This window comes from Peromyscus californicus, unplaced genomic scaffold, assembly GCF_007827085.1.
Source record: "Peromyscus californicus insignis strain IS unplaced genomic scaffold, ASM782708v3 Scaffold_22__1_contigs__length_63687245, whole genome shotgun sequence".
Taxonomy (NCBI): domain Eukaryota; kingdom Metazoa; phylum Chordata; class Mammalia; order Rodentia; family Cricetidae; genus Peromyscus; species Peromyscus californicus.
Window position 1 is genome coordinate 9,704,311 of NW_026294525.1, and position 25,440 is coordinate 9,729,750.

Here is a 25,440-nt window from a genome sequence, read left to right on the forward strand (position 1 = left end):
AAGGGAAGCCTGTTACCTTGGAAGTTTGGGCGATTTGCTAGCTCTGGAAATTTTGGGAGACTTCTTGGCAGCCCAGTCATCACTCAGTTCAATGTCGCTGGAGTCTGAGCAGTTACAGCTGTCAATCACGGTAGAAATCAAGCTGTTCCCATAGATCTCATCTGTAAGAAACCAACCATCATGTCTAAGGGTAGGAAAAAGGGGCCAGCTAAAGAAACCCACTCTGACCCTGGAACCCAGAACCAGCTAAAGAAACCACCCTGACCCTGGAACCCAGAGCCAGTGAAAGAAACACTTTATCCCTGAACCCAGAACCAAAGAAACACGCCCTGACTCTGAAACCAGTGCCAAAGAAACACACTTTGTCCCTAGAATCAGAGCCAGTGAAAGAAATATACCCTGGCCTCAGAATTAGAGCCAAAAAGATAAAAAGGCCAGTGAAAGAAACACAGTTTGGCTCTGAGATCCTTGCCCTCCCTGCCCCTGACCAATGAAACTAACCGATCCCTGAATAGAAAATCTCCCTGGAGAAACTCCGCCCCTAAGGAATCCCATAGAAACCACCCTGCCTGGTCAGTTGTGGCTGTTCTTCCATAGCCACTCTCCTGGACTCCTCCTGCCCAAATGAATCTTTCTCCAAAGAGCCTTGGGTGAAGATCTTCATTCATCGGCACAGAGAAGAACCTTGCTAAGATGTCCCTTGGGAGCAGAAAAAAAAATCTTGCAGAGACGTTGCCTTAGAGGGACCCAGCAAAGGGGAGCAGAAAATAAGGGGGCTGAGCAAAGCTCAGCTGTAGCAGCTCTTCATGAGAGGAGCAGGATTGCTATATCCTCCAGGGAGACTATCCCCAGCTCCAGGTACAGCCTGACTCCTCAAACAGTCAGGATATCTTTCCCTCCAGAGCTGAGCTGTCCCATTTCAACTCCAGGTACAGCCTGATGTCCCGAGCAGTCAGGATACCCTAGTGATGCAACACTCACTTACAGTAAGCAACTGTTACTGCTATATAGGACAGATGGACTTCATTGGCTTCCACATTAGGTCAGAGGTTAAAATAGAAAGAAGTAGTCCTTTTCTTTTTACATTTTTATGCTCTTTTCTAAGCAGAAGTAGGCAATTTCTACTACTGCTGTTAAAATAGGTAATATTTTAGTATCCCAGAAATATACAAAACTGTTCATTATGCCAAAAGCTGAAAACAAAAATTTTACTATTGAGCCTCAGCACACTCAGTCACTACCTACCAAGGCTTGTGTAAATTTTCAACTAGACTAGGAAACCAGGCTAAGGACTTGTTCACAGACTTCCTGGAACCTGCCTTTGACTTGGGAAGGACCGACCAATCCAGGTCTGCAGGAACTACCATCTTGCCGAGTTGGGTCCATGCCAAGGTCTCTGGCGTGATTGGTCTAGAATGGCAATTCTGGAACTGCCACAGGCTGTCTGGGGCCTGACAACTCTACCCAGTACAGCTGACTCCATCAGAGAACTGAAAGGGAGACTCTGGGCAGTGAGGACGTTCAGTGGTAGTTTGGGGTTGCTCTATGGGTTCTTCATATGGAAGCCATTCCTTGTAATTTTGCTAGATGGCCAGCAGAAGGAATATTAGAGCCCCAAAGAGAGGGTAAGGAAAAGTGCAGCGGAGTGAACCGAACACCCAACTGTAAGTAGGCATCCTACCTCCAGGAGTCTCTTGCTGACTCCACCACCCCACACTTCTCATATCCCTTCTTTTTACCACCCAATCCCCAGTCCCACCTCATACCCCATCCCCCCGCTTAATGTTAGTTCCCCATTCTTCAAAATTTGTTGTGCTAACAAAATTTCAGGCTCTGAAGAACCTCACCAAGTAATCAAATTGCAACATTCAAACATAAATAATACGTGATCCCAACATTTAAAACAGATGTTGACATTTCAAAGGACGAGTTTGTTAATTCAAGCTTGTCACTGAGTTTCTGAGTAGATGGTGGTTAACAGGTAGAGTGGAGCCTTTTTGTACAGAAAGAGCTTTGCCTGCAACTAGAAAAGAGGCTGGTACCCAGTACATGTCTCTTGTCACCCCCATTTTAAAGCTATTTACCAAAGCACAGGCACATTGTATCTAGCAAGCCACAGTGCTGTGTCAGAGTTTGAGCACATAAAAAGGTTCAGTCCATATACAATGAACAGCACTTTCTGGGATTTAATATTTGAGTCACTGGACCAAAGGAAGTTTAGTCATGACTCAAACCAGAGGCAAGCTCAGGGTGTGTGTGTGTGTGTGTGTGTGTGTGTGTGCGTGTGCGTGTGCGTGTGCGTGTTTATTTCTGATGGATCAAATTCAGGTTTTATTGCCTGAGTTACCTTCCTAGCCTCCTCAAATTTCTCGATTTTCACTAAAAAATTTTCTGGGACACATAGTACACAGTATAAAAATACACACTAGTTACACACACACACACACACACACACACACACACACACACACACACACACACAGACGAGACAAGGTCATCCCAGGATGACCTTGAACTTACTAAACATATGAGGATGACTCTGCTCTTCAGATCTTCCTATTTTCAATTCTGAAATGTGAGGATTATGTCACACCATGCCTGGTTTACAGGAGCATTGAACTCAGGGTTTTGTGTGTGTTGGACAAGCACTGTATAAACCAAGCTCAATTTCCAGCTCCACAATGGTAATTCTAATTGTCAAGACACTTGAACATTCCTAGCATAAATCATAAAGTTAAGTGCATAAAAAAATCTCACAAGGAACCCAGGTCCCACAGCTGACCTCATCAGTTAATGTAAGGTGCTTTCAGTAACAGTGGTCCAAGGATCACATCTTGAGAAATGACACTGTGGAGTCTTGGGTTAACTAGCTTCTCATGATGAGACAGTCCCGGCTTTTCAAAGTTACAAAGCCCCTCCATCCTCTGAGCTCCTTTATATATCCCATTAGTTGCCAATTAGTCAGACTGTGCCTTGTGACACAGCTTCTATTTCTGTCATGAGGTGTTTGAATTTGATGAACTTGTCAAGTACTTAAATCATCCTGTGCTCTAGCAGGGTTCACAGGGGCTCAAGTACCACAGAAAGTGGGCACTGACTTGGTGTTTGTGTATTCACTTTATAACTTACAATTATAAAATTATTAAGACAAAATACTTCATTTCTCAAAGAAGTGTGAGCAACTGAGCAGTCTGTACTTGGAGTGAGCTGGCAGTCTGACCATTAAGGAAAACCAGGCACCGGGCGGGTAAGTCAGGATGCAGCTAAGTCTGGCCTTGGGAGGCAGCAGCCTCTTCTGCAGAGGAATTCAGACGCACGGGGGAGAAAAACAAGCCCTTTACCCAAGAGACCTACATATTCGGTCTCGGCCTAAGTTGTTACGAGCTGTGCCCTGTGAAGGCCCCTGGGAGAGGAAACTGCAGAGGGAGAGGGTGCAGGCTCTGAGGTACCTGGCCTTGCACCCTCCCAACAGGACTCTCCTCCCGAAACCATTCTGTGCAGTCTTCTACTTCCCCTTGCCCTCTTTTCTGACTGCATGCCCTCAATTCTTCACCCTTGGTACTAGTTGATGATGCAAATCAAAAATCTGGACTAAGAATGAGCACTCAGCACTGGAAAACTGTGTTTGTTTGTTTGTTTTGCTTTTTATTTTATATGGGAACACTGGTAGAGAACACTGCCATGAATGCTGTGATAATGCCTAACCAACATGGTTGGAGCAGACATGTAAATACTGCCATTGCCAAGAGAGGTTGAGAGTGAACAAGGCTGCTGCTTTAAGAACTAGGGAGACCTTGGTCCCACATGCTATGGTAGCTTCAGGGACACAATGAGGGGTAAAGGCCAGTCCAACAGCTGGAATAGTGAATTGGTACTAGCAAGTGGAGAATATTAATAATGAAACAAATCTAATCGAAACAATGTTGTCTCAAGGTCTGGCACTTTGGAATACAAAGATGACCAGTTCCCTCCTTCCAGGACAAGCAGGATCCTGAGAATGATGACTACAGTGTGCCAAGCAGGACACTCTGACAGGTGATGGACATCGAGGTCAATGCTGTGCATTCTGTGGCAGGGTGCACAGGGAGGTGGCAGAATTTATAAGCTACAGGCACTCACAGGTGCATGTACAGTTGGCTGGCAACTAACTGGCACGAAACCCCACAGTGCCTTCCTGTGGGGGCCTCAGTCTAGGGTCCTTTAGAGAGGCATCTTCTACGTGTCTAATTTCCACAGGAACAGAATGTTGTTTCACGTTAGAAACTAACGGATCAGTAAGAAACTTTCACTAGAACCTAACTGGAAAGCCGAATAGTAGATAACAGAGGCCAAATCGGAAGGCTGAGGCGGACTGAAGGCTTGAAAAGCTGAATTCTGTCATCCTTCTGGGAAGACAGGGACTTAATGCTCTCTACTTTCCCCGGCGCTACATTGCGGTACTCAATGGATGCTTACTAAGTGACTGTGAGAGAGCCTGTAGCCAGTGCCAGAAGGCGTACACTAGCAGCTTTTCTTGGAATGGGAGCTGATGTTTCCTCAACCTGAGACACCTGGAATGCTGGGAAAACCCCCAGCAGGGGCATTTAGAGAACTGCTCACTTAGGTAGGAACCAGGAAATAAGAGTAACTCTGAGAATGTTCCACACTAGCCAGTACAAGGGCATGTTTCAGAAACAGGTATTCTCACTGCATGCCTTTAAGAGTGATATTCTACAACCACACAAGAAGGGTCAGAGTCCCTGCAGCAAGGGCCCCACCTGACTTGCTGTCTGTCCGAGGGTCCATGATGACAAACTCTGGTCGCAGCTTGCTAATGCGCCTCCCCTTGAGAATAGGCACGAGTCCTCCCAGGTACTCCAGGTAGAGCGTGTAGCAGGGCCCACCGACCTCTGGGTCATCCTCTGTACGTTTCATGGTGCAGTGCAGCCGCTCATTGCCAGCTGAGGGGTAGCTGACAAAGTCTCGCATGTTGTTGGGGTCTGGAATCGGGGGCTGGAGGCGGGACACAGGCAGAAAAAACACATCTGGGAATCCAGAAAGCACAGGGCAGACTGGCTTCTGTCTCAGCTACTCCGGCAGAGTGCAGGCCATGCAGAGGCCAACTACATGCTGTAGAAGGAAGATTCAGGACCGTGGAGGCTTCTAAACAGTAAGCAAGTCAGGCCCACTGGACACTGAGGTACAGCAACTGGTGGCAGCTTAGACATCTGCTTTTTCCGATATGACACAGTCGAGACCTGCTGACGTTATCAATATTGTAAGGCAACTTAGAAAAGAGAACCCCAAGACTCTAAAACTCTGGTTTATGAGGAGAAAAGTGATCAACAAGTCTATCTAGAGACAGAATGTGGAAAAGGTCCCAGGGTATAGAGTACAAGGTCATAGAAGCCTCATGTGAGCAGAGACTGGCAGGTCTGTTTCACATGCACGTTGCTTCTACATAGGCATTTTCTGGGGGACAGTCTGTATGAAAGATGGCCGGGGGCTGCACTATGTGGGAGTCACGCTCAGTGCAGTGGGAGGAGATCAAGCTTGACTAGTCTCATAACTAGCTTTACAACAAGTTAGTTCCCTTATACGAACTTGTTTCCTGATTTATCAAGTAGAAACAATGATGTCAGAGTCTGCTTGAAGTCAAGACTAAACAAACCAGATCTTCATAAAGTACTCGGTACACTGTCGGGTCCTAAATAAGCTGTTTGCTCCTTTGATCATCAGGATGACACAACACTCAACTGGCCATGAGAAAGGAAGTCAGTCCTGTAGAGCAAACCTCACATGGACACTAGCAGGAAGGCCAGGCGGGCTGCAGACACATAAGGACACACTGGTTTCTGCCAAGCCCATGCAGCCAGCCCCAGACACTCTAATGGGGAAACAGAGAGGTCTCTGTATCACCTCTGCTCCCCTCCTGCATTTCTCCAGTTTCTGGTAAGAAGGCTAGGAAGGAAGGAAACTCTACCTTGATGGTGGGAATGAAGGCAGTGGACAGGTAGGAGCAGAGTCGAGGGGGCAAGGTCAGCTTGCTGACGTCCTTATCCTCTCGAAGGGTGCTGGCGATGGCCTGCTGGCACAGCAGCTGGAGGCTGGACACTCGGTGCTCTACTCGAACCACGTACAGGGCTGGTCCTGAGGCCATAAGCAGCCGGGAGTCCCGATGGCCCCAACAAATGGAGATGATGGGACGCTGCCGGGAAGAGGGGGGGCAGTTAAACTTGTTTCAGCAAAATTAAGTCATTTGACAGTTTTAAGAATGCTGGTTTTTCAAAGCATAGCAGAGAATACTAGGTCTGTATGAACTGGCTTCTAAAAGCAGGGACAAGTGCCTCAGGGCACACTCACTTACACTTCTTACCACAGTGCTGGTCTTCTTGATCCTCAAATTATCCAGAGTCGTTCCAATGAATTAGAAGGTATGAAGAGACAAATCACATGACCTCTTTCAATCAATTTTTCCAAGAGACAGCACTTAAAGGTCAAATTAACAACGGATGTGGGGCTCCCGGTCATGAAATGTGGGCCTAATCCCCGGCTCTAAGCACCCTTCTTTCTCTATGAACCAAACAGGGGTGCTGAGGATTACAAGAGAAGGTGGTACCATGGTGCGTCTGGGACCGATTAGGGCTACAGCTCAGGAATTAAGTCATTGCCGTTCTCAGCCAGCCTCACAGCAATGGGCCAGGAATGGTAAGCAGACTTCTCTTTGGAAAAGGGAGAGTTGGGGAGCAGAGTTCCTAGGGAAGACTCCAGGGGTTTATGAGGATCTTCTCTGAAAACTCAAGCTGCAATCCAAATATGCATAGGTGAGAAACTTCTCATACTGAAATAAATCTCAAACTCAAGAGTATTACCTAAGTAAGAGTATTATATAAGCTGAGCAAGACAGAAAGAGGTAAGGGCTGTGATAGAAAACAGTGAGATTTGTTCATGCTGATCCAGAGAGAGTGCTAATTTAATGAGGTCTCCAGGGGTCTCAGAGACCACAAGTGGAGATGTCAGGTCTTTGATAGGAATGACAGCTAGGGACAGAATTTTCAAAATACTTTACTGACGAACATCAAGATAAAAGGAACACATAAAGACAATTCCTTAAAGTAGCCCCTAGGGTCAGCTAATCCTGGTTTCAACTTCAAAGCAAAGTGCAAGGCTGAAGATAATTTATCTTGTATGTTTATCCATGAGTCTGGGCCACAGCTCCCCCACCAAAGATCATGCACTTACTTATTAGATACAGGAACTCAAATCTGAGGGCCTCTAGAGCATTTCAAGCTGGGTTTCTCCAATGGCATGATTCCACAGAGGGTAGACCATTGATGGTGCTGGAGTCCTGCTGTGGAAGCTCACTATGACTGAACTACATCCCCAGCCCTCAGTCTTAGTTTTAAAGACACCTGCTGACCCTTTACACCTTGATGCCCTCTCCCCAGGATAACATTCCTAAGTTGGTGCTTAAGTCCCGAGAACCAGTCCTCAGCTTGTACACCCTGACACACTAGAGCTGGCTGCTGCAGAAGTACGACTTCTTTCCTGCAATTTTCCATTCCTTTTTGATAGACGAATGGATCTGCTATACCAGCATCACAGGGACTGCAGACTCCTGCCCTCTCTCCTCCTAGTTCCGCTTCCCATGGAGCTATTTCTGTATAATGGTCGATTATATGTCAGGTATAAATTACCCTAAGCGCACATCTCCTTTCTTTATACCAAGAATTGACACTACTAATCCAGATTTTGAGCTGAACGTGAAGTTTCAATCGCCATCCATTTTAACAAAGGAAGCCCATCTTCAGACCCCACTAGACTCTGGTGTCACAGTAAGTGCTCATATGTATTGTCTCAGTACTCTCAACAGCCACACAGGCAGTCCTGTTCCATTTAAAACCAGAGGAAATGGAAATCAAGAGGGTTAGGTAATTTAGTTCCAGCTAATAAACCAGAGAACTACAACTCTTGGCCCAACCCAATATGGTCACCTCTCCTAAGTATTGGTGTCCTGATACAACAAACAGCCTTAAGAATGTGTACTACCTCACTCAGAAAATCAGCTACCTGCCATTTAGTCAGTAATGAACCCCATTCTCTTCCTAGTCCATTTAGGTCAAGGCTATTTTACTGAAGAAACAACAACAACAACAACAACAATAAAATATGTTTACAGAAAAGATAACAGGACAGGAGACACAGGCTCCACAGAGAGCACTGGCCAAGACCTAGATTTTTATGGCAGGAAAGAATCCACAGGTTGGGTGGGATACAAGCACGGATGCACCACCAAGAAGTATGAGTAGAGGAACAGGAGAAAGCAGAGCCGCAGTACTTCTGCACAGTAAGGGAAGATTAGGTATTGCTTCGAGCTGGGCATCACAGGGGCAGTCAGAAAAATCAAGGAGAATGTGGCCCTTGGCTCGAAGAAAATAAGACAGTAAAGTAATACATGCTGGAGGCATTCCACACTGTAAGGGCCCAGGGAAAAGAAGGTCATCAACTTTTGGGCAGACTTAAAGGAACATGTTATCCAGTAGGTGTTAGGGATAGACTTCTTTGAACTGAGAAAGCAGAGCAAGACATTCTCTATCCAGGGAACAGAACACTGGTGGGACATGTACTCTAAGACAGAATCATGAGGTATGTCTCAAGTCAAATTCACAAACAGCCAATTAAGTACAGAAGTCTTATGAATTGAGAAATACTGAAAAACTTCCCATCCTTTTCTACCTGCCTGCTGTGCACACACTTGAATGTGTCCCCAGACATTGAAAAAGTAACCCTCAAACTTCAATGCTGTGGCTGTTATTTGTACATAGGGCTGCTGAGAGGTGACTGGGGTCAGGAAGGCAATGAAGGGGCTCCAGGAAGGCACAGTGGTTTTAGGAGAGGGAGGGAGCCCAGCTGCTATGCTTGTCTTGTCTTGGTAGGTGCTGCCCTCTGACGCACTCTGATGACGTCAAGGCCTTCACCCGAGAGTGCACTGACCTTTCTAACCCTCATTCCAAGTACCAGTGCTTCTGACTCTAGAAGGGGAGGAAATAGCACCACTGGCTATTTTGAAGCTCCCAGCTTCCACGTGGACTTCCTCTCAGCTTATGGCTCCCAAGGGCTGCTGTACCCTACGTCCATCTGTGCTTTTGATCTACCTCCCAGCTTATCAGGGCGTCAGTCAGAAGTTGTCCTTCCTCTCCTTAGCACCCTCATGGCTCCTGCTACAATCTCTTCCCTGTGCAGGGCTTCCAGGCTGACCACCCTGTCCCCAAGTCCACTTTCCACCCTGCCCTTAATCCGTGTTCAGCTTATTCCTTTTTTAACCACAAGGTCTTATTAGTTGCTTATAAACAAACACTCACATCTCCCTGTTTCATTTTACCTCCCCCTCCTTATCTTCTTGTGTACCTGGTCACTTTCTACCTCAGGAAACATGGCTGCTCACTCCGGCTGTTGCAGTGACATCTCTAGCATCTAGACCAATACTTAACCCTACAAACACTGACTGAAAAATATCTGATAGTATAACTTCCGTCATTATGGTGAGACTACCCCCCTTACAACCTCCAAACCCAGCTCTGCCATGTCTACACTCACCTGCTGTCCTGCAGGCTGACCTACCTCCCTTAATGGTTCTTTAGGACATCCTCTCTCCTTTGCAGCTGCTGCTTGCTACCTCAGGGCCATGCTCTACTCTCTAGGCACAGACACTTCTTTCTGTTTGCCCTCTCTCACTACCCACTCCTTTGGCACTTAATCCAACTTCACTTCAACTTCAAAGGTCTCTCTCTGTGCAGGTGTAGGAATCTCTAACTTAAGCTCTAACTTGTCTGACTGCTAGTCCCACTTCCTATCTCCATCCACACATCTGGCTGGACTTATAGCTAGCTGAAAGTCAGTAAAAACATCACTGAGATGTGAGCTAAGGGAGGTTGGCTTGGTTTCTGGGGAAGCACTGATGGGTGGCACCCTGACCTTCAGAGGAGCCTGTCCATAAAGTGGTTCCATGTCAGTATGAATGCCCTACACCTTTACAAACAGACATGAAAACTGTAGGGTATCACAGATTGCACAAGGTTTACTGAATGAGGTAAGAGGGGGGCTGACAGAGCTGGAAAAAGTACTCCTTTTATCCATGTCACCACAGCATCTGGAAGACAATTCTCATTTAAACTCTGGAGCACATATTTGTGATTATTATGTATCTTCTTTAGCTGGTTTCCAAGGTTTTGGATTTTGTCTCCTTGTTTAGCTCTTACACAGTGGGACTTCAAGGCTTATGCCACCACAGTAGCCTCTCAAAATATCAGCTATATATGTGAATTAGTAAGTAAGCAAACATGCTTACTTACTCACAAAGATATAGTATTAGCAAAAGATACTTTTAAATCTTATAAATAAACAAAAGACAGTTTTATTAAAAAAGAGCAAAAGACTTAAAGAGACATGTCTTTAAAGAAATCACCAGTGAGATACTCAGTACAATATCAGGCAACTCAGATCACAGTCACAATGAAACAGCACCTCATATCCAGTGTGACAGCTACTATCAAAAGGACAAAACACAAGAACACAACTTCCAGAAAATAACGAACACTAGTGAGAACATGGAGAAACTGTGACTCTTAGAAAGGTGGGTGGGGATGTATAAACAAGCAGCTGCAATGGAAAATGGTGGGTCATCAAAAAATTAAAAATTATCACATGACCAAGAAGTGAACTTCTGGATGTCTATCAAAAGAACGTACAGAAGAGTCTCAGAGAGGTATCTGTGCAGCCATGTTCACAGCAGCACACTTACAGCAGTCAGCAGGTGTGCTGCTGGATGACTCCATACCAGCACTTGGAAGGCAGAAGCAGGAGGTCTCTCGGAGTTCAAGAACAGCCTTGTCTACATACTGAGTTTTAGGCCAACCAAGGCTACAAAGAGAAATCCTGTCTCACACAAAATAAAACAACTGCCAAAGATAGGACTCAAATGTCCATGGATGCATAAGTAGGCAAACAAAATGTATTATATTCACATAATAAAATCTATTAAGACATAAAAGTGCAGTCAGATACAGCCTGTGCACTGTAACACAGATGAACCCTGAGGACATTATGCTAAGTGAAATAAGCTAGAGGAGAAAAAAAGGATACATTCCTTATGATTCCATTTATATGAAGTCTAAGGAGTATAACTCACAAAAACAGGGGAAACTGTGCTGCTACAGACTGGGGACATCCATCTGTCTCCACCAGGATGAGAAAGATGAACTGACGGAGACTCTCCTGTGGAAAAGGCTCCAAAACAAACCATGATCTTGTCTTGCATTGTTCTGCTTCTGATGAGCTTTCCACTCACTCTTCATTTCAGCAAAGTCTATAAGCCTGCAGTCTAATACAGCCCTCGGAGATCTACCTTAGAGTTAGTTCTATCAATTCTTTGGTTGTTTCTCGTGTTTATAAGAGCTATGTTAAGTCTCTATGTTTCTCTTGTGTGCAGACCTAGAATCCAGCCATCTCAGGGTTTTCCTGTTAAGTGACCAGATCAGAAGCAGATCCCTCTATTTTCTCTCTACTCATGTGATTTCAAAATAGAATCAAGCATTTTGGCCAATTTCCCTGGTTTATATGCCATGAATCAATTGAGAAAAAAAAAAGATTAAAATAAAGCTTGCCAAAGGTAACTACAATAACTTACATGACTATTTACCAAAGACGGAACGTAGCAACTGGCATTTTCAAGTGTCCTCACCTGCACAAGCGTGTCCAGCGTGAAGATGTGCTCCCCTCTAACATTGTAGAACTTGACCATGGCACTCTTCAGAAGAGGACCATTGGGAAGCTCGTTGAGCTGGGGTTGCTGCTCCATCCCAGCAACTGCCAGTAAGTCTCCCTGTGTACACCACTGGGCCACCACCTCTGAAACCACATGAAAGGGTTGGTTAGCATGAGGACACAGCCCTCCTCAACAGCCACATGGTTGTGTCTTCAGCAGCTTCAAACACAGAGCTGCTATGCAAAGACAACAGCGCTCTTCCTCTTTCTTTCATGAAGGTAGTACATCTCTTACAATAATGCTCTACTAACAACAGGTATTTAGTACATGGATGGGGATCGCTGTTCCTGCTGTTCCTCTGAAACATAACTAATTCAGCGTGAAAACCATATCTAAGAAAATTGACATGTTAAAGCCAGGTATGGTAGCATGTGCCTGTAATCCCAGCTACTTGGTAGGCTAAGGTAAAAGGGTCACAGGTATAAGGCAGGCCTGGGCTACAAAGCAGATTGAATTATTAACGTATGCAAAGAGATATATACACATAAATATGTAAGATAAAAATAAACAAATGTGGGGCTGGAGAGATGGCTCAGCGGTTAAGAGCTCTCTGGCTGCTTTTCCAGAGGACCTGGGTTCAATTCCCAGCACCCACATGACAGCTGTCTATAACTCTAATTCTAGGGGATCTGATTCCTGCATACATACTTGCAGGCAAAAATAAACAAATGCTGGCAAATATCTACCTCCAGTATCATCATTCCCAAATCAAATTGTGAACTTCTTCTATAAGAAAAGACCTATGGCTGAGGCATGTTCTATCAGGGCTTTGCTACTGTGGTATCCTTCACGCCCACAGGTGATAGAGTTTACTTATAAATTCTCCAGTTAAAAAAGACCCAAGTTTACTAATTAATGTCTGGGTACCACTGGGCCTGTAAAGTTCAGGTACTGGATGTACATGATATAGGAGAGCTCTGACATTTATGATGATGTGAGAGCAGAGAAAAGAACAAAACCATTTTTGCTAAGTGGCAGATAGCATTAGTAGAGAAATCTTCACACTGGAGAAGAGATGCCTACCTACAAAGAGCTAGTAAATACTGTATCTTATCCTAGTATGAGCAATTACTTATCTCTTGCTGGTCAAATAAATAAGTAAACCAACAAATTAATACTAGTAAGATTCACGGCTCTTCTCCTTCTCTCAGTGCCTTAAAACCACCATCTGGCTATATAGCTCTTTGAAATGTAGATTCACTTTGTAGAGTGGTTCAACTAAATCATCCAAGGTGAGTCACCATGACAACCACATAGTTCAGAACCCAGGGCTAGAATTCAGTGCCCAACCTATACCAGATTACATGGGATCAAACCCTATGTGATGGAAATGATTCTGATGCTACAGTCAATGCACTCTGTAGTCACTCAAGCTCTTTAATATCCTGGAGAAGCTAACAGAGCATTCCCTGAGGAAAGTCAGCCTCTTGGAGCTTTCTCACTGAGTCAGTACATAGCAGAAACCAGGAACCAGGGCTAAGGTAAACAGCTACAAACACAACAGAAGAGGCTGAAAGCACCTGAAATCATACAACCATCAGTAAACTGCATTTTTCATATAAATTAAATTCAAACCAGACAACAAAAAGGAATTTAAAAAATCAAGTAAATATACTGGTAAATAAGATTTTCATTACAACAGGAGAGGGAACCTAAAAGACATGTACATTCAGTATGTTCCGCATATCTGATGCCAGACGGTCGAGAAAACCTTGGTTATTATCATGAGACTGAAATGACCTTCTTTGGATGATAACATTCTGCACATACAAAACTAGAGAAAATCACAGTAAAGCAGCAACAAGATTCTGGTCCCCGACAGCTGAGATGGGGAAGAAACAAAGATGGCAATGTTTCTAAGGCTCCTCATCTGACGCACCCCGCTTAGTGAGTGAATGAGTAACTGTACCCCTCTATTTCTTCTTCCCTTTTCTGTTTTCTTTTTGGACACCAAGTGGATTTGAAAATGAGAAAGCAAGCTGTTGCCTCTGCAGCACTGGACGTACAAAGCCTTCAGATTGCTCACAGCCAAGGGAAGCACATGCTGAGAACATACGGGATCTGTGTGCTAGAGGTGAGAATGAGCCTAAATCTTTATGACCACAACCCAGAGATGTCGTTCATGCAGGTGCGGAGTCATACTGAGAGTTGTCACCTGCAACAGTGAGGTCATCTCTTCAAAAGTACAAACTCCATATGAACAGTCACTTCATGGACTGGCAAGGACAGAACCTGTAATACCAAGGGGTGGAGCAGAAAGTATTGGCTTCTCTGAGATTTAGCAGGGCCAAGTTGTGCTCCACAGTATACTGGGTTACCTCATGAAGCCCTGACAACTAAGGAAAAAAAAAAAAACAAAAAACCCTGGGATTTTCCACTGTAACCAAGGTACTAAGTTCTCTACAGGGGCAGAGTTCCGGATTGACATCTGAAACAGTCATAAACTGGTGGGGAAACAAGACTAAAAGTGAGTATTCACTTGACTGACAGCTGAAGAGAAATATATAGAAGCCTAGGTGTGTCTGGGACATAACATTTCTTATTCAGGATGTACTGTTTATTTTTGTTTTACGTGCATTGGTGTTTTGCCTGCATGTATGTTTTGTGAGTATGTGATATCTTGGGGTTACAAGCAGCTGTGAGCTGCTATGTGCGTGTGGGGAATTAAACCCAGGTCCTCTGGAAGAACAATCAGTGCTTTTAACTGCTGAGCCATCTCTCCAGCTCCCAAAAGATTTTTTTTTTTTTTTTTTCCGTTTTCAAGACAGGGTTTCTCTGTGTAGCCCTGGCTGTCCTGGAACTCACTCTGTAGACCAGGCTGGTTTCAAACTCACAGAGATCTGCCTGTCTCTGCCTCCCGAGTGCTGGGATTAAAGGCGTGCACTATCATGCCCAGCTCAGGATTTTTTTAAATATAAATTATGCTTGAATAACCTTGAAAAATAATCTCCAATGCTTCTTCTCAAGATCCTTAATTTTTTTTAATCTCTGAAGTTGCTGTTTAGAACACCCGTGGAAGCAGCCAATAAATGCACTTTGCAGAAGCCTCCTTTTAGCTTTGCTGCAGCTCCTAGAATGCAGAGGCCTGGCAGTTGTAAAACATCAGTGGTCTGTTCCCATGCTTCACCTACTTTTCTCAAGGATTTCAGGTGTCTGGGCATTTAGGCCTTCTAAACATTTTACACAAAGAAAAACAGCAGATCTATACTATTCTTCTTGTGCTGGTTAGCTTCAACTGTCAACTTGACACAGCCTAGAGTCATCTAAGTAGGAGTCTCACCTGAGGGACTGGCCTATGGGAACATCTGTGGGAATTACCTTGTCTAATACTTAAGTGGGCGGGTCCAGCTTATAGTGGGAGGAACCATTTCCTGGGCATCTGGTCCTGGGCTTTTTTGGAAGCTCGTTGAGTATGAGTCTGTCTGCAAGCCAACAAACAGCATTCCCCTAAGTTTCCTGCGTCAAGTGCCTGCTCGAGTCCCTTCCCCGACTGCCCTCTGTGATGGACTGTGACCCACAAATACAATTCAAAGAATCCAAGTGTGCTGGCGTACCCCTGTTATGTCACTGCTAGAGAGGAGGCAGGGACAGGTGAGTCCTTAGGGAGCGCTGGGCCCATGAGCAACCCTATCTCAGAGAACACGGGTAGTATTTCAGAGGATGAGACCCAGACACACTCAGATCCATGCACATACACGCAAAGGGAAAAAAGGAGGGTTATTTCCCTTCCTCCCCTCTCCTCTAGGGAACAGAGCGAGGACTGAAAAGCAAAGCACATGCTACATGAGGACGGTGGCAATACAACCACATTGGCCAAACCACAGACATCACAGCTTTCACTGAGTGACACCAACTATTTCAAAAATTGCTTGATTCTCAGAGAACTCAATGAATTAATATAAGGGGCAATTCTGGACTGGAGAGATGGCTCAGCCATTAAGAGCACTTGGCGCTGGGTGAGGGGGCTGTCTGTAAAATGAAAAAACTATGCACTCTGGGGGGGGTGGGGGGGCATGACACAACACAACAACGCCACCTTTTGTCCTCTGCTCCCTGATACATATGGGATGCAATGTGAAGGGTCTTTGGAAGTGGATTTTTACCTGCCTGTGTCAGAACACCTGAGCTCATGACTCAGGCTTCTTTTTAGTTAAAAAAAGAAAAAAGGAAAAGAAAAATCACACCAAAAGCCCATCTCCTACCCTTCGTGTGCTAAGCAGAAGTTTGAGATAAGTTACTCAGCCAAGTTCGTCCCAAGTGGAACGCCCTCACCAATAGCTGCACAGAGAAAGTGGACACCCACCTCTGCAGCCTCCAGAATCTGCAGCACAAACCCCACATGACAGGTGCTGCAGAAGAGGGCTGGTCGTGGAGGACGGGGGCGGGGGACTGTAAGGTCTGCACGGGACATGAGTTACAGTGCTGTATTAAAGGGTATCGCCTTTCTCCTCCTGAGACACTCCCAAAGACCAAGGGGATCAGAGACCTTCAGCCTTCATTGAGACCCTGAGGGGACAAGACTTTTTCCAAAGAACCAGGGTCACATCATCTTTAGTAGTCTTGAACTGCAAAATCTGAACATTCTCAGTGTCTCTGCCCACCAATTTTTCACACAGTATTTTCATAAGGTAATGACTAGGCATCTCTGATGTCATATTACTTGTTTCTTTCTATTATTTACTAACACAGACTGTAAGATAATTGTAGTAGTCAGGGTTTCTATTGCTGTGAAGAGACACCAATGACCACAGCAATCCTTCTTTTTCTTTTTGTTTTTCGAGACAGGGTTTCTCTGTGTTGTTTTGATGCCTATCCTGGATCTTGCTCTGTAGACCAGGCTGGCCTTGAACTCACAGAGATCCGCCTGGCTCTGTCTCGCAAGTGCTTGGATTAAAGGCGTGCACCACCACCACCTGGTATCACAGCAAATCTTATAAAGGAAAACATTTAATTGGGCTTGCTTACAGTTTCAGAGGTTTAGTCCACTGTCATCATGATATGACAAGGCAGCATGTAGACATGGTGCTGGAGAAGGAGCTGAGAGTCCCACATCTTGACTCACAGGCAACAGGGAGAGGTCTGAGACACTGGGCGTGGCTTGAGCATATATGAGACCTCAAAGCCCGCCTCCACAGTGACACACTACTCTAACAAAATTATATCTACTCTAACAAAGCCACATCTCCTAATAGTGCCACTCTGCATGAGCTTATGAGAGCCAATTACATTCAAACTATCTCCATAATAGATTAAAAATAAAATCTAAAAACAAGAACTACTGCTGCTGTTCATTCCACATCTAAGACTGAATCTAAGTCATTTTGATATCAGACCAGAAACAAATACTCTGACACCAAGACAGGAAACGTCTTACCTTTATACAGGAACTAGTGGACGACATTAGCTCAGGGGAACCTAACTTTCTGAAATCAGGAGAGAAGGCACAGCACTGAAGTAGACAACCATCCCCAGCTACAGCCCCATAAACAACTCCAGCATTTCAGACGAGGTAAGATTCTCCTAGGTAATGCCTATAATGCTAAAGTCATAGAGCACGATGAACTTAAACCCCAGTGCATGTGAAAAAGACTACTTTGGCTCACCTATTGTTTTCCTATTACCATAATGCACACTTGGTAAACTGAGGTGTCGACAGACATTCAAGGAGCTGATAGGGAGGCAGGCAGATAACACACAGATAAACAGAGAGGAAGCACTTCCATAGCAAGGAGGTGGAGGAAAGGAAGCAATCCTGAAGAATACACAGGAATGGAATGGCAATTACACTGTTTTGAACTGTAACAAGATATCTGATAGAGAACAAAATTCTGGATTCTACAACTAGAGGCAGAGCTCAAGAAATTAGCAAATGTGGTTTAAAAGTTTAAAAAAGGAATTTTTGAAGAAAAACAGAACTTCAGAGTAGGAGATATGTGGAGGAATTTATAAGGGCCAGCCCTATTTTTAACTCCATGGAAGACAGAACATTCAGAAAATAATTAACAGAGTAGCACAAGAATTTAAATTTGCCAGCAACAGAAAGAGAGATACTTAAAAGCCCTAAAGGGACTATTTATGGTATGAATAGTTTCTGTCCTGGGGGAGCTGAGAGAGTAAATAATTCCTTACAAGTGTAGTTCTGAAACAGCAAAATGAGATACCTAAGAACAAGTACAATTTGCTTAAAAATATTCTCTAATTTGAAAATAGACTTAGTAAGTGTGTGGGTAGTACAGATAAGTGCAATATACTGCTGCCAAGTGTGATGTGCACAGACATGACTCATTATATCCCTGAGGTTCCAGAAAAACCTAGAAAAACAGCAGCTGCTGCCACAGCAATGGCTCTTGATGATGGCCAGCTTCAGACAGGAACTAGACGCACAGAAGGGCCTCGCTTGTCTGTCTCCCACTCAGATGAGAGCAGATCCCTGTAATATCAAGGACCAGAACCAGTCCAGGATTAGAATTTAAAAGTTTTTCTACTTTGTCCCAGTGAACCATAAAGAGGCAAGATTTTTTTTTTTTCAAATCCACCAAGGTCACTATGTCTTTAAGTAATCTTGAATTGCATGATCAGAACATAGCCAGTAGCTCTGTCCACTAATGTTTTTCTTGAGAAAGCAGCATTTCCTCACAGGTAGGTACCGGCACTTACCATTGCCCTTCATGTATATGACAGACTGGAATGTCCACAGGTCTTTCAAGATAACTCTACTGCTTAACGATCAATTCTTTAGTAAGCGTGCCAAAATTCTAAGTGCTTCTGTGTAAAGGACAACTTGTGTACCATCTGCTGCCTCCAAATTGACAGGTGCTGCCATCTGAGTAAAGTGACAGGCAGATGTAAACAACAGGACACCCTTGTCAAAATGGACACAGGAGAAGGTGGAGATGAAGAGTGAGTATTAGGGATCCAGACTCAAGCTAAGAGTAGCTGTAGACTTTTAAAGATAAGCAGGGTAGCGTAGCAGAGCGCCTTTGTCAATGAATTCCAGTAAAAACGTCATCATACAGGAGGACTCAACAGGCACCAGCCTGGAAGGCAGGTGTGCACAGGTCCCACCTGTGGGTTAGGTGCATTTTGTACCTTTCAGCCCTGAACGGATGACAGTGGGGGACAAGTCATCATAGTTGTTCATTAAGCTGATGTCTCCCGAGGTGAAGCTGACAGTGAGCAGAGGCTTGATGTTCTGCACAGGGATGGGGTATGCCGCAGGACCATCTGTAGAAACACAGGGCGAGGGAAAGGCAGATAATGAGCACAAACTTGATCCAGGTATCCAAGGCTGCACTGTTGCACAGTGCCTGACTTAGTGACTTTTCTGTTGTCATGACAAAACACCATGACTAAAGCAACTTATAAAAGAAAATATTTAACATGGGGTTCATTGTTGCAGGGCGTCCATCAGCAGGCAAGCAGGCACAGTGCTGGAACAGTCACTGAGAGCTTGCATCTTTATGCAGAAGTAAGAGGCAGAGAGAGCTAACGCAGAATGGAATGGCTTTTTGGAGCCTCAAATTCCATACCCAGTGACATACCTTCTCCAAGGCCATACCTCTTAATCCTTCCCAAACAGTTCCATCAACTGGAGACCAAGTATTCAAACCTATGAGCCTCTGGGGCCATTCTCATTCCAACCATCAAAGTGCCCTGAAAGGTGTCTCCTAACAGATCCCAGTCTGGCCTGGGTGCCACTGAGTGAAGCAAGCACTGAGGCACTCAGGAGTCGCACAGCAGGGCACGAGCATGGGATGGAGGATACACAGTCCCAGAGGTAACCGAGGGTGACAGCCTGCGTGAGTTTATTAACATGTAAGTTAAAGCATTATGTGTTCCTTCAGATATCAAGAGTCAATTGTTTCAATGGTGTATAATATAAAGAATAGTGGGAAAGGGACAAGAATGTTGTCTTTACTGTGGGCCAATGCACAGAGCAAAAAGCTTCACTAAATGTTACAGGCAATAAGCAGCCAAGGCAGCCAGCATTAGTTTCTTAAGTTTTCAGAGAGGGCAGAGTCCAAATGTGACGCTTGAAGTACTTTACCATGTGTGGAGAACACAACCAGCAGAAGGCAACTCTACTTGGAAAGGAGTGCTCTCGTACAAGAGGCCATGAACCAGCTCACCCACAGGCTACTTAACAAAGTAAAAGTTAGGCTGCAGAGAAGGTTCAGCAGAGCACTCACTGCTCTTCCAGAGAACCTGGTTTTGATTCCCAGCACCAACATGGTGGTTCACAACCATTCTTGTAACTTCAATACTGGGGATCTACTGCTCTCTTCTGGTTTCTGCAGGCACTGCACACATGTGGTGCATGGACACAGATGCAGGCAAAACCTCCATACATATTAAATAAATGAATTTCTAACAGCTGGGTTTTTTGGGGGGGGGAAGGTTGGTTTTATGAGACAGGGTTTCACTGTGGAGCCCTGGCTGTCTTGTAACGCATTCTATAGACCAGTCTGGCCCTGAACTCAGAGAGAACCACCTGCCTCTGCCTCCTAAATACTGAGATTAAAGTTGTGTGCCACTATCACTTTGCAAAAAAAACCAAAACAAACAAACAGAAAAAAAAGCAACTTTTTTTTTTTTTTAAAAGTAAAAGCTTCTCTGAACAGTCAGATGATCAGAACTCTTCAGAAGCTTCTGAAGGTGCCACAGTCACACTGAACTCATCTCCAGGAGCCAGTCAGGGTGGCCCACTGGACATTTCATCTGCTGGGTAACCCCAGACCACATTCTTTTTCTTTACTCTAAGCCACTGCATCCTATTATCTCTGCACTCAAATACTGCTACATCTAAAAGGCAAATGTCAGGAAGAGCCTGCGGCCTCAGATCAACTTAGACTTGCTTTGTAACCTAGCTCTTCACACCTCATTTCCTCTTCTAGTAAAATAAGGATTAGTAAAACTGGATCCCATTTACCAGACAGGATTTCTGTTTAAAGACAAGCTGACTGCATTTCATAGAAATTGACAGTTGACTATTCTGAGGCTGCAGAACTATGACCAACATGTTCATCAAGGTTGTGTCCCATCAGGAAAGGGATAATTACCTCCTGAATGAATTTGGGGGTGCTTGAACACTCTCCCTCCTACAACCCAGTGATCCTGAAACCCTCCTGATAATTTGTTTTTCACATGGGAAAAATTCCTAGGAAGCACCTGTCTCTGTGACAGGAAGAGGAGACAAGTGTCAGGTGGACACTGATGACACCGGTCAAGCCCTTCACAGGACGGCATGCCTCATGATGGCAGAAAGATGAGAAACTAGGCAAGGCTTCAACTCAAGGGTCCACAACAAAATCCATCAGGAACAGGAGCCTGCAGCTGTCCGACGCCCTTTTAAGCAAGGAGCTGTTGCTTTCCATTTCATAACCCACTGCTCTGAAGAAAGGACAGTGCAGGGATGGGGTACTGGTGAAGAGCCAGTGCTGGTGGAGGCAGAGGCCAGCAGGGTATGAAACGCTGCTTCCTTCAACGTGTTTCTTCCCTTTGATCTTTACACACACTACCAGAGGCAGAGGAGGCATGAGCTGGAAATTGTCCCCGCCTCCAGTGAAAGCAGACAGAGCACAAACAAGGACATGGAGTACCAGCTCCAGTTGCTGTCTCTGGAACAGCAGAATGAATCTTTCTTTTATACAACTGAAGCTAAGCTACCGGCTTTAAAACCGCTAGAGATGTGGCTATACCTCATATTAAATTATATTAATAGTATAGAACTTTTCATCTGCAATGCCCTTTATTCCTGTTAAGCAGCTAAGACCCACAAAAACCTAGGGACAGCAGGAGATATATGTCTCATTTTATGTCTAGGAAAACCTAAGCCTCTGGAGTGCAATCAACTCAACCAGTGATCTTGAGAAAAGGGTTAACAGGGAAGCCTTGAATCAAGGAGAGAGAGTAGGCCAGTTCTGCTGCATTTCTCCAGGAAGGTGTGTGTGTGTGTGTGTGTGTGTGTGTGTGTGTGTGTGTGTGTGTGTGTGTGCGTATGGTGGTGGTGGTAGTGGTGGACCTTCTTCTCTAAGTGGAGTCACTCTCTTTCAAGGTGTTCTCTCTGCCAAATGCAGTAAAGTGAGGGCAGCAAGCTGCTTACCTTGGGGCGGGGAATAATCATCTGAGTCCGTGTCACTCTCACTGCTGTCCTCCACCAGGAAGATGGGATAATTCCAGGACATGCTGAGGATGCCATCAGACTCGTGCAAAAGGACATGGGCCAGCATTCTACCATGGCAGTCCATGACGATCACCTGTCCATCTGCTGTGCCAAACAACACCTGCAACCAAACAACAGGGCCCTTGAACAAGCAGGAATAAATCTCAGTCTCAACTTGTTTCAGGAAGACAAAATACATGCACATCTGAAAAGATAAACCAATTAAAACTGAGGATGACAGGACAATGTCTTAGTTTCTTTTCTGTTGCTGTGATAAAATATTCCACAGAACCAACATCAAAAGGTCTATTTTGGTTCAGTCCCAGGTGACAGTCCCCATAATGGGGAGTCACAGTGGCAGGAGCTTGAGGAGCTGCCCACACTGTTTCCACAGTCAGGGACATAGAACAGGAGGTGCACACGTTCTCCCATTTATACAGCCCAGGATCACAACCAAGAGTGTTGCAGCCCACAGTGAGTGGATCTTCCTACCTCAATTACTGTGATCAAGATAATTCCTCCCTAGCATGCTCAGAGGCTCTTCCCAGGTGATTCTAACCTGCTTTTGTCAAGTTGACAACGACACTAACCATCACAGCCATACTGCAAGAATTTTAGACCTCTTATACTGAGATGTGAGACTATCAACATAATGATTACATTATGCTATTCAGACATTTTCAAATACCAGAAACACCTGCTTTACTGTTTTTGTTTCTTTTGTCTTCTGTCTAAAAGAGAGCCGCTAAGAAAAGATATTTGATTTTATGGAAAATAAAGATGCAGCAGAAATTCATTATTATAATTCTAATTTAAAGAAAATGTTTATGTCTGACTGAAGAGAAAATACATCTGGTCATGTAAGCATGTTATTTTACCACATTTGGAAAACAAGATGCTCCTAAAATAACTTTTAATTAAAATTTTTGGATGGCTTATAAAATAATAATGGGTTTCATTAATATACTCTCATACAAGTATATTTTTTCCTGAAATAGTTTTTAATCTTCATGTTTAGAATTTTTTTCACACGATAGTAACATTAATGAGTTAATAATTAATGCAGTGAGGCATGGATGGTATTAACATATTCACTGAATGCTTACTCTGGTGCTAAGCATGATGCTAAACATGTTATCACAGTAACAGGAACTTCTGGTTCATGCTGGAATGGACCCCAGAGGAGCCTGACATCTCAGTACGCTTAGGGCTACTCCTAAAAAGTTTTCTTTGATCCCCCAATGGATGTAGGCAAGCACACATCAGAGCTAGCAAAACTACGGAAGATTCTGCAGGTGTCAGCGCCTCACTGAGAGCAGCATGGGGCATCCCACGTAGCAGCTAGAAGGCATGCTGGACATAATTGTGTCACCAGCTAGACATCACAAGAGGAGTCTTGAGTCCCAGAAACCATGATGAGTGCCACCACTGGCTTTGTGACAGTCTCTACAGATCTTGCATCTGACACTATTACAAACTTTATAATTTGTGCTCACTGTAGTTGGAAGTTTTCCTGTGTCCTACCCAGTCCTACAGTTGCTTGGACCCAATTAAACACACAGGCTTATATTACTTACAAACTGTATGGTCTATGGCAGGCCTCTTGCTAGCTAGCTCTTATATCTTAAATTAACCCATTTCTATTCATCTATGTTTTGCCACGTGTCCTGTGGCTTACCGGTCTGCTGGCATGTTGCTTCTCCTTCAGTTGTGGCTGGTGTTTCCCCTGCTTTCTTCCTGTCTCTCTGGATTTCCTACCTGCCTCTAAGCTGCCTTGCCATAGGCCAAATGGCTTTATTTATCAACCACCAGAGCAACAAATATTCACAGCGTACAGAAAGATGTCCCACAGCACTTCTCCTTTTTTGTCTAAACAAAAGGAGGGTTTTAATTTTAACCTAGTAAAATTACATATAACAAAACAACTACAAATGGCGTCCAGACATGGGGCAAGAATTTCCACCCAAAACCTGAGAAAGCTTTTAAAAAAGGGTTCTAAAATGGAGCCATGAGCAGCTTCCTAGTTGTGTCTCTCAAGAAAGCTGTGATACAGAGACATCGCAGCCTGCGGGCTTGAGCTACAGTATAGCAGGTTCACAGCATATGGGCTTGAGTACAGCATGGCGAATTCCTGCCACTGTACACAGTGGCGTATCGGGCCGCATAGCACACTGTGTGGTGGATTTAGCTTTTGCTAGTACAAAAAAAAAAAAAAAGTTTCTGGGCTACATGCTGCTGGATGGAAGCATAGACCCACTGGCTCCCAGAGTCAGCAGAGAGCATGGTTTCCCCAGAGCTGCCATGCTGGAAAGCTGAGGTGGGCGGAGCCAGCAGCCAAAGCTGCCATTTCAGTCCTAGTAATGCTGTAGTTTAAAGCAATAGATTCACGATAAGGTAGGTTCAGATGGAACAAGACTTTAAATGGTTTACAATGTGTGTAAAAATGTACGTGGGCTTGAAAGAGAGAAGAAAATTAATATGAACAGTTATATAAAGAAATAGTTTAAAAAAATAAAGTCTTTAAAGAGACAGTAAAGGTAGTATAAAAAATAAGTCATGTAAAGATGGATATTACACGGAGAATCTGGATTGTGTTGCATTTGACATTTTTAACTGCAGAAAGACATTTGATTGTAAAGGCAGCTCAGTTAAACCAATATGTATATTTTAAAGATATTTTGACTTCAAAATTTGGATCTAAGGATATATTGCTTTGGAAAGGAGGCTCTGCTTTTGTTTCCACAGGAAGCAAGAGGCTATGGATTTGTTCCAGGTTAAGATGAATCAGATTTGACCAAGCCAAACCTCCTGAACCTTAACAGATGGTACCTATCAACAAAGGTTATAGTTGATCTTCCCAGGACTTGACCATTATCTCGAATTTTCTCAGGATCCACATAAGACTACCAGTGCCCCCTATCAGCAGGAAGTAGCCTAGAACACTATGCCCACATTCCCAAAAAAATGGATTATGGATGTTTGTCTTTGTTTAAGTTGTTGGTCACAAATTGTTACTGGTCATAGTCAATATCTTTCTAAATGAAGAAAGGGGGATAAGATATGAAAATATAGGATATAGATATGATAGGATAAAAGGGTGGACTGTTGAACCTACTTTTAAAAAGTAACTTGTTTAAATTGTTTTATATTGGTATAGATTTTAGTTTTTTGATACAAATTTAAAGTTAATTTTGTTATAATGTATGTATATTTCTATTCTTGTTTCAGCTCATTTAAAGAATAATGGATAATTAAGAAAATACATATTAATAATTAGTTTTCTATGATAGTTAAACTTACAGTCATGTTAAGTTTTCTAGGTATACAGAGATATAATTCAATTAGGTAGATAATCTTCAAACACTTCAAAGACCTACAGGGTATGGCATTTAAAATGTTTTGAAAACTTAACACTTTCCTGGACAATGAGACATGTCTGCTCCTTGGCAGCACCGATTTAATTCAGAGAAGAGGA

The 25,440-nt window shown here is 44.0% G+C and overlaps 1 protein-coding gene across 5 annotated transcripts in view; it reads right to left on the reverse strand.

Moving 5' to 3' along the window:
- Tulp4 (TUB like protein 4) overlaps positions 1-25,440 on the reverse strand; it is a 141,415-nt gene that overhangs the window by 16,821 nt on the left and 99,154 nt on the right. For all 5 annotated transcript variants that reach the window (XM_052750882.1, XM_052750881.1, XM_052750884.1 and 2 more), the window contains exons 5-10: positions 21,906-22,086; positions 18,893-19,027; positions 11,720-11,886; positions 5,963-6,187; positions 4,758-4,992; positions 17-161 (exon numbers count right to left, since the gene is read on the reverse strand). In XM_052750882.1, the coding sequence (XP_052606842.1) occupies positions 17-161; positions 4,758-4,992; positions 5,963-6,187; positions 11,720-11,886; positions 18,893-19,027; positions 21,906-22,086 (1,088 nt within the window). The remainder of the gene's footprint in view (positions 1-16; positions 162-4,757; positions 4,993-5,962; positions 6,188-11,719; positions 11,887-18,892; positions 19,028-21,905; positions 22,087-25,440) is intronic.